The 13,323-nt window shown below is 51.0% G+C and overlaps 2 protein-coding genes across 2 annotated transcripts in view; one reads left to right on the forward strand and one right to left on the reverse strand.

Moving 5' to 3' along the window:
* The window catches only part of ELF4 (E74 like ETS transcription factor 4), a 45,067-nt gene extending 41,783 nt beyond the window's left edge, over positions 1-3,284 (forward strand). Inside the window, exon 9 of the mRNA XM_008153897.3 lies at positions 706-3,284. Within this exon, the coding sequence (XP_008152119.2) occupies positions 706-1,507 (802 nt within the window). The 3' untranslated portion in view covers positions 1,508-3,284. The remainder of the gene's footprint in view (positions 1-705) is intronic.
* Positions 3,285-8,957: 5,673 nt separating this feature from the next.
* Positions 8,958-13,323, reverse strand: part of BCORL1 (BCL6 corepressor like 1) — a 66,498-nt gene continuing 62,132 nt past the window's right edge. The window contains exon 16 of the mRNA XM_054708669.1: positions 8,958-10,945. Coding sequence (XP_054564644.1) covers positions 10,666-10,945 — 280 coding nt within the window. The 3' untranslated portion in view covers positions 8,958-10,665. The remainder of the gene's footprint in view (positions 10,946-13,323) is intronic.

Here is a 13,323-nt window from a genome sequence, read left to right on the forward strand (position 1 = left end):
GATACCTCTTGCCCATGCGAAGTGCTTCCAATTTCCCCTGAAAAGGTTGGGCTTTGTCTGAGTTGCGTGTACTAGTATGTAGCTCTCACTCCGCTGGCATGAGTCACTGAGATGCGTTTGTAAGGAGAGAAGGTGGTAGAGTGGAGCAGCGAGGACACGGGCTCTGGAGTCAGAAAGCCTAGACAAGAGTCCCTCCTACTAGCTGTGTGACCTAGGGCAAGTGACATAACCTCTCTGTGCCCCAGTTTCCTCAAGCTGTAAGATCGAATTATTAATCTTATTCAACTTGTGGGCTATTTTGTTTTGTTTTGTTTTGTTTTTATTGATTTCAGAAAGGAAGGAGAGCAAGAGAGAGTAACCTCAATGATGAGAGAGAATCATTGATCAGCTGCCTCCTGTAGGATCTGGGGGATCGAGCCCGAAACCCGGGCATGTGCCCTGACTGGGAATCAAACCCTGACCTCCTGGTTCATAGATCGACACTCATCCACTGAGCCACGGTGGCCAGGCAGCCCATGGGCTATTTTGAAGATAGAGGGAAATAGCGAATGTCAATCATTTTTAGTGTCCCTGACTAAGCACTCAATCAATGTTAACTGAAACAAAAACAAAACACTTTTGACTCCTTTCCTCCTGTGCCCTCCTTTCTAGCCAGTTGGGAGGTACCTCTTGCCTTAACCAAATCTGTTTTCTGTTTCTTCTCAGTGCCTCTTCAGTGCCCGGCAACATCCACCTAGGAGTGGCCCCTGTGGGGTCAGCCTCGGCCTTGACCCTGCAGACAATCCCCCTGACTACAGTGCTCACCAATGGCCCTCCTGTCAGTACTACTGCTTCAACCCAGCTCGTTCTCCAGAGTGTTCCACCTGCTTCGACCTTCAAGGACACCTTCACTTTGCAGGCCTCTTTCCCCCTGAATGCCAGCTTCCAAGAGAGCCAGGTGGCAGCACCGGGGACTCCACTGATTCTCAGTGGCCTCCCCCAACTTCTGGCTGGGGCCAACCGTTCGACCAATCCAACGGCAGCCTCTGTTGCAGGGGCTGGAGTAGCAGGGCCCAGCTCTCAGCCCCCGGGGACTGTCATTGCTGCCTTCATCAGGACTTCCAGTGCCACATCAGCCCCTGGGGTCAAGGATGGGTCACTGAGACCCAACTCATATGTGCAGGGCATGGTGACTGGGGCCCCCATGGAGGGGCTGCTGGTTCCTGAAGAGACCCTGAGGGAGCTTCTGAGGGATCAGGCTCACCTTCAGCCACTTCCAACCCATGTGGTTTCAAGGGGCTCCCACAATCTGAGTCTTCTGGGAAACCAAACTTTCTCTCCTCCCAGCCGCCCCACTGTTGGGCTGACCCCGGTGGCTGAACTTGAGCTCTCCTCAGGCTCAGGGTCCCTGTTTATGGCTGAGCCTAGTGTGACCACATCTGGGACCCTACTGACTAGATCCCCAACCCCAGCCCCCTTCCCATTCAACCCCACTTCGCTCATTAAAATGGAGCCCCACAACATATAAACAGAGGGGTTGGGGAAGTGTGACCCACCAGGCAAAGCTGAGCAGCATTTTCATATGGACTGCCTCTAGCAGACTGACAAGTAGCTCGCCTGCCCTTACATTTTGGTGGAATGTCAATATACCAGACTTCCCCATCCCTCACCTCTGCCTGAGGTCACATGACCAAGCCATGCCCAGTTTGAGCATTCCTGGCATCAGACCATGGCCCTCAAGAGCACTAGGGGATATGCTCTTGCCAGGGAAATGGGCTGGTGCAGTGATGAAGGTATAACCTCCTGAGAAGTTGGTGGCCAGGGCGGGTGCAGGGGCTTCATGGGAAGATCCATGTTTGCCTGGCTGTATTTCACCATCCATGTTCCCTCAGCGGGGAAGTGACTATCCCATATGTGAATATCTCAGTATGTATTTGTGTGTACTCATGGGACTGTATCTTCGTTTCTTTGGAGAGGACGAGGGTGAAGCTGTGAGGTCTTCAAGAACATGTGTCTCCGCGCACACATCAGCCACAGAGATGAGGATTTGTTTTAAGAAAAAACATTCCCTAGTCCCTTTTGTACAAACCAAGACTCGTTTGTTCTGAGACTATGGGGGTGCAGGTTGGGTCCCCCAAATCTGGAGAGATGTCACAGAGCTGGAGTAGGTCAGGATAGAAGAGCTCCCATTGGTGTATGCGTTGGAGCAAATGCAGTTCTAAGGGACAGGAGAAGGCCACATGGGATAAAAGCATAAAGAGAGGGAACTCAGCCCTGGGAGCAGCCCCCCAGTCTAGACTGAGGCCTTCTCCCTGGACTTGGCCTCATGACCCACCAGTCACTTGTCAGCATGCTTGGAACCTTGACCGCTGTGTTGAAAGGTTAGACAGGGGTAGAGTGCCCCTCCAGGGTTAGACCCAGCGGAGTCCCCAGGCAGAGCTGAATTAATTGAATGTTTGTACCGAGGGCTGGGGCTGTAAGACCAGGCTTTGTGCCTGGTCTACACCCCGAATTCTGGGTTCCCTCTTGATTAATTTCGCTCCTGATATTTTCCTGCTGTCAGGCATGGTGGGGATAGTTGTGTTAGAAATGTCAATTGGATCTGCCTCCATCACTGCTCATATGTGCCTGCCGCGCAGCCAGCCAGTCTTCTACTCATCTCGTAAGTTTGCCAACCCACCCACCCCCACCGTGGCTACAGCAGACGTTCACATGGACTGTCGCCCCTCTTCTCCAACTTTCACTCCTGACCCTGATTCCTTCTTCCCCAAGGAGATGGGAGCCAGTAGATGTGAGCCCCCATGGCACTTCTGTCTCTACATGGCTTCTTGCTTCCCTCTTTCCTTTCTAAATGGCAACTGATTCTTAAAGTCAACTCCTCCGCCTAGGGCCTGGATCTCCTCCCCCTCCCTTCTTTGCATTAGCTTGCCTCTCTCCTGCCAAATGTGGAGGGCAAAGCTAAGACATGTCAGCCTTGGAAACAATTGTTATCTGGTGAATTTGGTTAATGTGAATCAGTGCCTCAGGACCTTTGCTATGTCCTCGGTGCAAAACCATCCACTTGATCTAACTACCTCCCCAGGTTGCTCTTCTTGCTCTCCTTCCGGTCACTGCCAAGCCCACTATCATCCTCTCTCACTTTCTTCTTGTTTTCCCCTGGGGGGTGGGGAAACTATATACGGTTGTGCAGGTGTATTTATTACACATCTCCAGCACTTGGCATTAAAGTGCCTTTTTTAAAAAAAATAAATCAGTTTATTATGACAATTTCCTGATGGTGGAAAGTAAAGCATTTTGAGAAAGTTTCTTTTTTTTCTTTTTATTTATTTTTTGTATAAAGACACTGCATGGGTTAGGGGTGGCCCTGTCTCACTCACCAACTCCATAGAACTCATCATCTGAAGGTCACTGATATCTTCATGGTGACATCAAATGTGTTCACATTTCTTGGCCCCTGTGAGCCCTCACAGCGTGTGACACTACTTCCCATCGCCTTCCGTACTAGCCGGGCTCAACTATGCCCTCTGTCGCCCGTTCTCTGTGCAATGCTGGCTCCGGATCTACCACTTTCGGTATAGGTGTCCCCAAGGGTCTCATCCATCCTCTTGGCTCTGAATCAGCATTTTGGGGATGAGCCACAGCCCCCACGTTTCTCCTCAGCTCCTGGCTCACATGCCCAGGGGTCTGTTGGACATTTCCACCTAGATGCCTGCCAGGTCCTCAATGGCAGTCCCTCTCCCAAAAGTCAATTTTGAAAGTTCCCACATATGCACACAAAACCTTTCCAAGAAAAAAAAAAAACTGTCATGACTTGCCTATTTCTGTTCATGGTGCCACCATCTTTCTGACTTTCTATATTTGACATTTCAGAGCCATCTGAAGGCTGCCTTCACTTGACCCTGTCCCTTCCCCCATCTCCTGAAGTCCAGTGCCATTTAACATGTCTCTCAAATCGGACCTTTCTTCCACATTCCCAGAGCCTCAGACTACCCAGAGCTTAATCCCCTCCCTCCCCAGACACATCCAGAGCCCCACTGTGACCTGCCTTGTCCCCTCCAATCTCCCAGGGCACCAATTCTGATCTGCTAGAAAGCTTTCAGGGGCTCCTCATTGCCTACAGGGTGAGACTCAGGATAACCTCTTATCCATTCTGGGCAGCTGGGCATTAACCTTTTCATTTGCTGACTCATGAGGCAGTCCGGGGGTCCTGGAGGAGGGGTGAGGGGGGCACTTTAAGACTCAGGGCAGTAGCTCCAAAAGTATTTTGAGCGTAGCATCAGCCCTGTCTTCAGACAAGGTCCCAAGTCCTTGACCTTCCAGCAAGGTCCTTAACCATTGGGTCCCATCTGACTTCCCATTTTTCATATTGCTTCCCCCACCCCAATGTATTGCTCCAGCCAAACTGATACACTCGCTGGCCTTTGGACAAGTTTCCCACTTCTGTGTTCTTGCTTTACCTGGTTCTACTTAACCAGAATGCTCCTCCCATCCCGCTAGTACCAACGGAATACTATCCATCCTTCGAAACTCAGTTCCTGGAAGCTGCCTTCCCACCGTTCTTTTTTTGAAACTTGTAGCAATTGCCACTTTTTTGGCAACTGATCACAAACAGCCTGTGACATCTCCTTTGTTATAATCACAAACTGTTACTTCAATCTTCAATGACCTGGACTTATTTCGTCACCCCAATTAGTGTGTTACTTTCTGAGGGGCGGGGGGCTGTAGCACCCACAGAGCAGGGCACACTACATAAGAAGCATTTAGTAAGCATCAGCAAACGGTTACTGATTGAGCTGGTGAGTGATGGGGACCAAACTTTGAGGTAGCTAATGCTGACCTCCCCTTTGCACAGGCACTCACCCCAGGTGCTCCACTGCCCAGGGCCCGCACTCCCTGGCTCAGTGCCCTCATGGCCTCCCCACCCCCAGCCTCTACACCCAAGAGTTGTTACTACTTTGAATGTCCTCTACCCCTAAAGAAACTTCCCTGTCAGTTTCTTTCCTAACTCAAAGTGTTAAATTAGCTAATATGATAAACTAACCTGTGCTGATATAGTTATGGGAGAGGGCTAGAGGAGAACCAGAAGACCCGTTTCTTTTAACCAGGGTTGTGTGGCAACAACATCCCTGCCTATGTGATAGTTTAATGGAGTCCAGAGACTCGCTCCTCGCCCCCAGCAGCTGATGTATTACTCCCCACTTTGGGCTCCCATAGCACTTTGTATATACCTCTTACTGTAGTACTTAGCACATGTAGGTCCTTAGTTATATGTTTGTTTCCCCTCCAATAGACTGTGAGCTCCTCAAGGACAGGGACTGTGTGTCAGTCACTGATGTATCCCCAGCGCCTAGCACAGTGCCTGGCACACAGTAGGTGCTCAATAAATGTTTATTGAAAGAATGAATGAGTCCTGTATATAACCATGGGGATTGCAGCCTTATGCTGTGGCAGGCAAGAGGGGAGGGAGGACAACCCATACTTGGGGGCTACCACAGCTTTTTTACTTCTCATATAACACTGTAGGCATCTGCTTTCTTTGCCTGGGTCTGTGGCCACAAGGAGCCCAAGGCTGCTTCCAGCTGTGCCTTGCTGTCACCAGGTGTTGTGGGCAACTCTGAACTCCTGCCCTTAGCTGCTGTCCCTTCCTGGGACAGCCTCATGCTCATTTCCTCATTCCAGAGTGGGACTGAGTGACAGAAAAGTCAAGTCCAGTGGGAGGGGCAGGACAAGAAGTTATTCTCACGAACATAGGTCTTTCTGACCCCATCACATATTTTTAAATATGCCACTGCCTCCAGCTCCAAAGTTGCTGGATTTGAGGCGAGTGAGCTTATTCCTCTCTAGGCAGCTCCCAGGGCTGGGAGGCCCAGGCAGTTGCAGCCTCCCAGAGCCTCGTCCCTGGCACGCTGGACGTGGGGGCCAAAGTCCAGCAGAGGGCGCCGTCCAGCCGTGGACAGTGGGCTGGTGGCCCCTAGGAACCCAGGGAAGGAGAGGCTGAAGGAGCGGGGCCTGCGGCTCCCGGCAGAGGCGGTCAGGGCTGGCATCTTTTGGTCTCTATGTCTTGACCCTGCGCCCCCAACTATCCCCGTGTGACTCTGACCCCCGCCAAGGCCTTCCATGGCTCTGTAGCTTCGAACTTTCCCCGGCTCCCGTCCCCTCCCTCCACTTCCCAAGGGAAATGCAGCTCTTGATCGGTGGAATGCCTTCCTCCCATTGGCTGGCCGTGCCATGGCCCCGCCCCTGGCGTCCCCCTCCCCCCAGCCTCCCGGACAAGCAGGTGAGCACAAGGTGGGTCCAGCAGCCCAGCTGCCACGCTCTCCGGGCCGGGGCGCGAGTGTTTCCGAGGCCATCGACCCAGCTGCAGGGCACCTGGCCTGGCTCCCCTCCCCTCCATAGCCTGCCTTTAACTACACTTTCACGCGGCGCCGCTTTCTACCTTAAAATCGGAAAGCGATCAGGGTAGGGAGCCCGCTACATCGGTTTGGCAGCGGAGGGCCCCGGCTGCCCGGCTGCCCGCTGCATGAGCCCGGGGATGTATCTGCGCCCAGCGGCCCGACGCTGCAGGCTAGCCAGCACCTCCCCCGCCCCCCCGTGGAAATCCGTGGTCTAGGGGAACACGTGGAGGCCCGGCCCATCGCGGCGTGCAGAAAGCCAGAGAACTGCACGCCCCCCACCCCCACCCCCACCCCCCGCAACCTCCGCCCTCCACAGCTAAGAAGGCAGACCCCATCCTCACACACACACACACACACACACACACACACACACACACCATGCGCGGGTACATGTTAGGGTAGGACACAATAGAAATACCTAATGAGCTTCCCCCGTTAGAGATTAGAATAAGGATGGGGCAGGGGGTTACTACCCAATCCGTCCCCACCCCATCCAGCCACCCAAATAGGGATGCAGACATAGCGGATCGTCCTTTTCTCCCAGAATACGGACCCTTGAATAGGACCTCCATTTCAACCCCTCACCCCAAAGAGGAACAGTCTGGTAAGAACGTCATTAACTGTAGGTTCATGACCTGAGTCGTGTGGGAGGAACTAACTTCGAGCTGAAAAGCCATGTTTACTCAGTATGACTCTCTTCCCTAGTCGGTAAATTGAGCCCCCATTTGGTAGATGGAGCAACTAAGGCTCGGAAACATTAGGTTCTCACCCAAGGTTAACCAATCTAGGTGGTAAGTGGTGGAGCTGGCCTTTTCCCCTAGACCAGTGGTCGGCAAACTCATTAGTCAACAGAGCCAAATATCAACAGTACAACGATTGAAATTTCTTTTGAGAGCCAAATTCTTTAAACTTCTAATGCCACTTCTTCAAAATAGACTCGCCCAGGCCATGGTATTTTGTGGAAGAGCCACACTCAAGGGGCCAAAGAGCCGAATGTGGCTCGCGAGCTGCAGTTTGCTGACCACGGCCCTAGACCACACTGAAAGGATTAGGAGGTCATTTCATAAGAGGCCACCGTCTTTGCCCCAATTTCCACCAGGGATGCAGATTTCATATCATCGTCCATACCTCCTGCTCTGATCTTCCTAACCTGGGCTGAAGGGCAGAGAGAGGACTCAGGAAAGGTCTGGAGAAAGGAACCCAAAATTGAGAAAAGAAATAAACTGGTTCCACTTTTAACTCTGCCTCCTTTCTCCAAGGGACCTAAGGGGTGTGAGCACCCACATAACCAAACCCAAATGCCTGTAGCTGTCCATAACTCCCCAAACGACTATTCCTTTGGGTCATTCTGACTTTGCCACAGCATCTCCTTCCTATCTTAAAAGGAAATCCTTGTAGAACCCCCGTCATTCTGACTTTGCCACAGCATCTCCTTCCTATCTTAAAAGGAAATCCTTGTAGAACCCCCACCACTCTTCCTTCATCTTTTTCTTGGGGGGGATCTCAAGCAGTTACCTATTCCTCTCTCTACCTGCCCCACCTTCAACACATTTTTACCAATTTATTAAAACAAAAACAAACCATTGTCACTACCTAGTTTAAAGTTTCCCACGGTTCCATATCACCTAAGGCAGAAGTCCAAGCTGTGCTCCTTGGCTTCCACCACTATTTTTCAGAAGTGGGGAGAAAAGTCCTAAAACCCAGGGAATCCAGGCAAGTGGAGCATCTTGCCTCCATAACAGCTGGATCTTAGGCAACCAGAACCTCAGAAGGTCTGTACTATGTGGGTGGGCAGCCAGGACACTAGCACAACAGTGAGGGCTGTGGTTAAGACTCTGCAGTCAGACGCCAATGTGGGTGGTCCAGGGCCGGAAAGAGAGGCAGGAGGCAGGTGATTTCCTTGAGTGAGAGAGGACCATTCCTCACAGCCACCTAAAAGAGGATTCCTCCCTCTAACATGCATATACATGCACACACATACATATGCACTCACATGCCTCAACACATACACACACCCTCAACCAATGGAGGTGATCAATTCTCCCCACCAGCCAGTACCCCAGGACTTGCCCTTCCTTTTCCCTTTCCTTTCCTTTCCTTTCCTTTCCTTTCCTTTCCTTTCCTTTCCTTTCCTTTCCTTTCCTTTCCTTTCCTTTCCTGATCCAGCTCCAGTGACGTAAATGTTCACTAGCCACTCCAACCTGCCCTCCTTAGTAGTACCTTGAAGGACCCAAAACTGCAAAGCAGGATCAGGGATTTCCCCTCTGTCCTTCCCACGATGCCCATCTTCTTCACACACGGAGAAACCAATACAGAGAGTAAAGAGAGACAGGAGACAGAAGCCCTGACACGGGTTTTTCAGTATGCAAGTGTTTTTGACTCCACAGCCAGTTGCTTAAAATGAAACATAAAGGTCAGCCAGAATATACACCCAAATGCAAAAAAGTAAAGGCAAACAAAATAAACCACAAAATACCATGAACCCCAACAAAACAAAAAAATTAAAACCCAAAACCCCTCAACTTTATATATATATAGATATATTTTTTGTTGTCGTTGTTTTGTTTTAAAAGGGAGAACAACTTCAAAACCAACTGGGCAGTTTAATGGGAGTGGGGAGCAGTCCTACAGAAGGGGGCTGAGACCCTCCCCCTGGGAACAAAGAACAAACACAATACAAAGAAAATAACCACCAATGCTCCTGAATGGGTCAGGAGTCTCCAGAGAACAGATTGTCCCCATCCTCAAACTGGCTTTTTTTTTTTTTTTTTTGGTCTTTTTTTTTTTTTGTCTTTTTTTTTTTCCATTTTCTTCTTTTGTTGTTGTTGTTTTAGCACCTGTACAATAAAACTGTACCATCTCCAACCAGAGCTGGCCGCAGCTAGGCCCTCCTGCCTTTGGATGGCACATACTCTCTACAAGGATTGTTCGGAAAAATAGCAATTGGTAGAAAAATAAGAACAAGAGTGGGAAAGACAGTTCCACACGGGGGGTGGGGGTGGGGACAGGGAAGCAGCCCAAGCTCACCCCTCTCTCCCTGAACACGCCCAGTGCTGGAGGCCGCACACTCAGCCCCGGGTCCTGCCCGGAACCAGTCTTCTGCCCTCACCTAGGAAACAGCTGAGGCCTGATTTCACATCTGGCAGTCAACCCCAGAGCCCTCTGCAGATTCCAAAGTAGAATAGGGGGCAGAGGGAGGAGGAAAAAGAGAGAGGAAGGGGTCCTGCGAGTCTGGTGATGGAGAGAGATGGGGGGAAAGGGTTGGGAGCAGAGAGGCTCAGTATCCACAGAGGGTAAGAGCACACAGTGGTGGGCGGCTGGGGGTGCAGGGGGCATAGCTGCAGGAACACACCCATATTGTGCACTCTGAGGGGAGCAGTGAAGAAAGCACGAGGAGGTGACCTCATCATTCAGACCCTCTCAACTCTCATCAACCCCTCCCCACTCCCACGATGCTGTCTCTTCCCCAGTAAACACCAATGTCAAGGTAGCAGGGCTGCTTGCTGCAAAGGGTAGGGGGCGATGAAACAGAAAAAAACTGGGGGTAGGGGAGCACCAAAGCCTCAGGATTTACCCCCAAACCCCCAGCCCTGGGCCAGCACCAGCCACCTTCATTAGTCACAAGCGGATGGCTCGCACCCCTCTCCACCCCCTCCCCAGTAGTGGTGGTAGGGGGGGGACCCTGGGAGTAACTTTGTCAGAGGGAGGAAGGGGGGAGCAGCTCCAGAGCTTATCAACAGAAAAACAAAAAAAGGAGGTGAAGAAAGTCCCTCAATACAAGTTATCTCAAATTATCACAGTGATACAGACTTATCAGAAACCAATGAAAAACAAATTAAATACTAATAAAATAAATACTATGGAAGACAGAAGAACACAGGGGAATGGAAGGGGCGCTCAGAGATTTAGGCTTTTCTCCTTTCTCCTCCAGACAGGCCAAGGCCACCCAGGGCCCAGGTTTGGTCTTAGTCATATACAAGGAGGCCAGTCCAAGGGACCCTGGTGCCACTTCCCACCACCCCGGGGACCTCTTGTCCTCAGACATGGAGTTTAACTTTCCACCCCCATCATCAACCACACAACAAGAACGATGACGGGGAGATGAGAACTAATTGAAACGCCCTCCTCAAAAAAAATCCAGTCACTAATGCTGGCGTTGATAAGGCGGCTTCTTGTTGGTCCGGATTATTGCCTCATTCTGCAGTCTGGTGCTGGGTGGGGGAAAACATGGGCGGTGGGGAAGGGTGAACTTGGGAGGAGAAAGAAGAAAAGGGAGGAGCTGCTTTCCCCATCAACTGTTCCAGGGGTGGAACTCCACCTCGGACCCCAGGAGCCGAAGTATCTCGGGCTCATACCGCACCAGCTCCACAGTCTCAGAGGAGCCTGGGGGGCACTCGTCCATGGCTCCGGGCCTCTCGGCAGGGGTCAGCAGCTGACTGGAGGCCACCTGCCTGTAGAACTCAGCCTTGGGCAAGGTGATAATTTCAAAGTGCGGGAACCGGGCCTGGAAGATCCTGGAGGAAAGCTTCAGCCTCTTCAGGACGTCAGTAAAGAGAAACCAGTTGCAGGGCCTGCAAAAGGCAAGGATGGGAGTTAGGAAGGGGGTGGAGGGGAAGTGGTGGGCGTGCAGGGAACACTCTGGAAGGCTCAGGAAGGCTGCCCATCTGGCTACCCACCCCCCTCGCCACTAAACCAGAGGCTCCTTGGGTGTAGCTGAGGCAAACATTTTCTCCTACCCGCTCCACTGACAGGCCCAGCTTTTCAGCTAAATGGCGAGCACTCAACCCATGACTGACCTCTTCCAAAAAGTGTGAGCAGGAGGGAAAGGGCCTTCCAGAACCTAAAACTCTTAGTAGGCACCCCTAGGCTTTCACCAGCACCATGTCCCAGAATTGACCATCTGCAGGGACCAGTTCTCCTCGCCACGGACCCTTGCAGCCCCACTGGTTTCTCTTCCCTGTTTGCACTCTGGCTTCCCCTGCCTCCTTGTTCTCCAAGATCTTCCCCAACAGAGGGGGGCCATGGAGAAAGGCCGAAACTGTGGGTAATCCAAAAGGCATTTCTCTTTGGCTCTGGAATGCATTAGACAAGTTTTTTTCTCCAGCGCACCGTTGTTTCTGCAGGGCCGGAGCTCACATTACAGCCAGTCTGCCTTCGCTGAGCACACCCGACTGGGTGGCAGCCTGGAGACAGCTGAGAGGGGTGCTGGAGAGACCAGTCATAGGCCAGCCGCTTGCGTGGACTAAACCAGGAAGAAACGCTGCATCCCCATGTCAGTGGTCCCTGCATCCAGGGCTTTCCCTTCTTGTCATTCCACTGTCCCATGTCCAACTTTCGCCACTTTTGGCCTGGACTATATTATATATTACATCAGCCTCCTAGCTGGTTTCCTTGCTGCCAAGAATCACTTTTCTGTTCCCCAACCCTCACTGGACCCTATGTTACTATTAGTTTTCTAAAAAAAAAAAAAAAATCTGACCTGTTCACTCATTCCCTAAACAGCTTTCAATGGACCCCCAGTACCTTCAGCAAAAACAAACAAACAAACAAACAAACAAACAAAACACAAAAATCCTTCAAATTCTTTGGCGTGACATTATGCAAGACCTTCCAAGCATCATGACCCTATTCAACCTCTTCAGGCCAATCACCACCCAACACACACACACACACACACACACACACACACACACACACACACACAGAGTAGCCCTCACCCAAGTGCCAGCCATTTGGGGAAGAACTTGCCCTGCTTTCTGAACTTCTGGAACTTGTGTGTCTCAGTGCCTTTGCAAATGCCACACCCTCCCTCCTCCTCTCCTCTCTGGCCCAGCTCAGACGCCATATTACCTTTTAAGCCTTCCACCAATGTAGCTGCTTGCTCGTCCCACCCTCCACAGTCTCTGGCACTTGGTTCACACCCCTATTATACTATTTATAACGGAGCCCATTTTGGAAAGGTGCAACTGCTTAAGGCATGTTTATGGAATTGAAGGTTCTACACAGTGCCTAAAACTTCTACCAAGACCCACAATTCTTATCCCTAAAATGCAACATTTCTTCCAAATGAGTGAAAACTGTCATCTTACACAATCAGGGAATGGGGCGCTCGGAGTTAAGAGAAAGGGACTATAAATACCACACACTTGGATCATTAAGGAATGGCAAACCCTGCCCAGCTAGTGTGGCTCAATGGTTGAGCATTGACCTATGAACCAGGAGGTCACGGTTTGATTCCCAATCAGGGCACATGCCTGGGTTGTGGATATGCAGGAGGCAGCTGATCAATGATTCTCTCTCACCATTGATGTTTCTATCTCTCCTTCTCCCTTCCTCTCTGGAACCAATAAAAATATATTAAAAAAAAAAGAATGGCAAACCCCCTAGAACATTGACACTAGTGATCAGAATTCAGGTTTGTTTTGATGATGCAGAAGGCACTTCTGAACCCCACAGGGCCTCAGCAAGTCACTATTCCACAACCCCCTACTTCTTGAAAAACAAAATGTCACATTGTGCTGCAGCTGTGGGGAAGGGCAGATCAGAAGAGGTGCTGGAAGATGGAACATCAGGAAAACCAGCGTTACCCACACCAAGCTCTTGAACAAAAACCTCCCTGCCACCCTGCTTGCCGAGTGGCGTGCCGCCCAGGTTGCTTGCGTTCTGTCCACACCTAGAGCACACTGCCCTGGTTCTTTTACTGGGCCCAAGATCCTGTTTCAGAGAAGGAGGTGCTGAATACTTTGGAGGAATTAATTAACTGTGCAATACTATATCCCAGAGGCCCAGCCCCGCCCTCAGGGATCAGCTTATGCCCAGAAGAATAAGGACCAAAAGCCCCTGAAACTTGATCCCTACCAGTGTCATCATATAGGCTATTTTTATTCTTATCTGGCCATGGGGGAAGGGATGCAAAGAAACTGTGGTGGAATGGTTGGAGTCCTCAATG

The sequence above is a fragment of the Eptesicus fuscus genome, chromosome 1 (assembly GCF_027574615.1).
Source record: "Eptesicus fuscus isolate TK198812 chromosome 1, DD_ASM_mEF_20220401, whole genome shotgun sequence".
In the NCBI taxonomy this organism is placed as follows: Eukaryota; Metazoa; Chordata; class Mammalia; order Chiroptera; family Vespertilionidae; genus Eptesicus; species Eptesicus fuscus.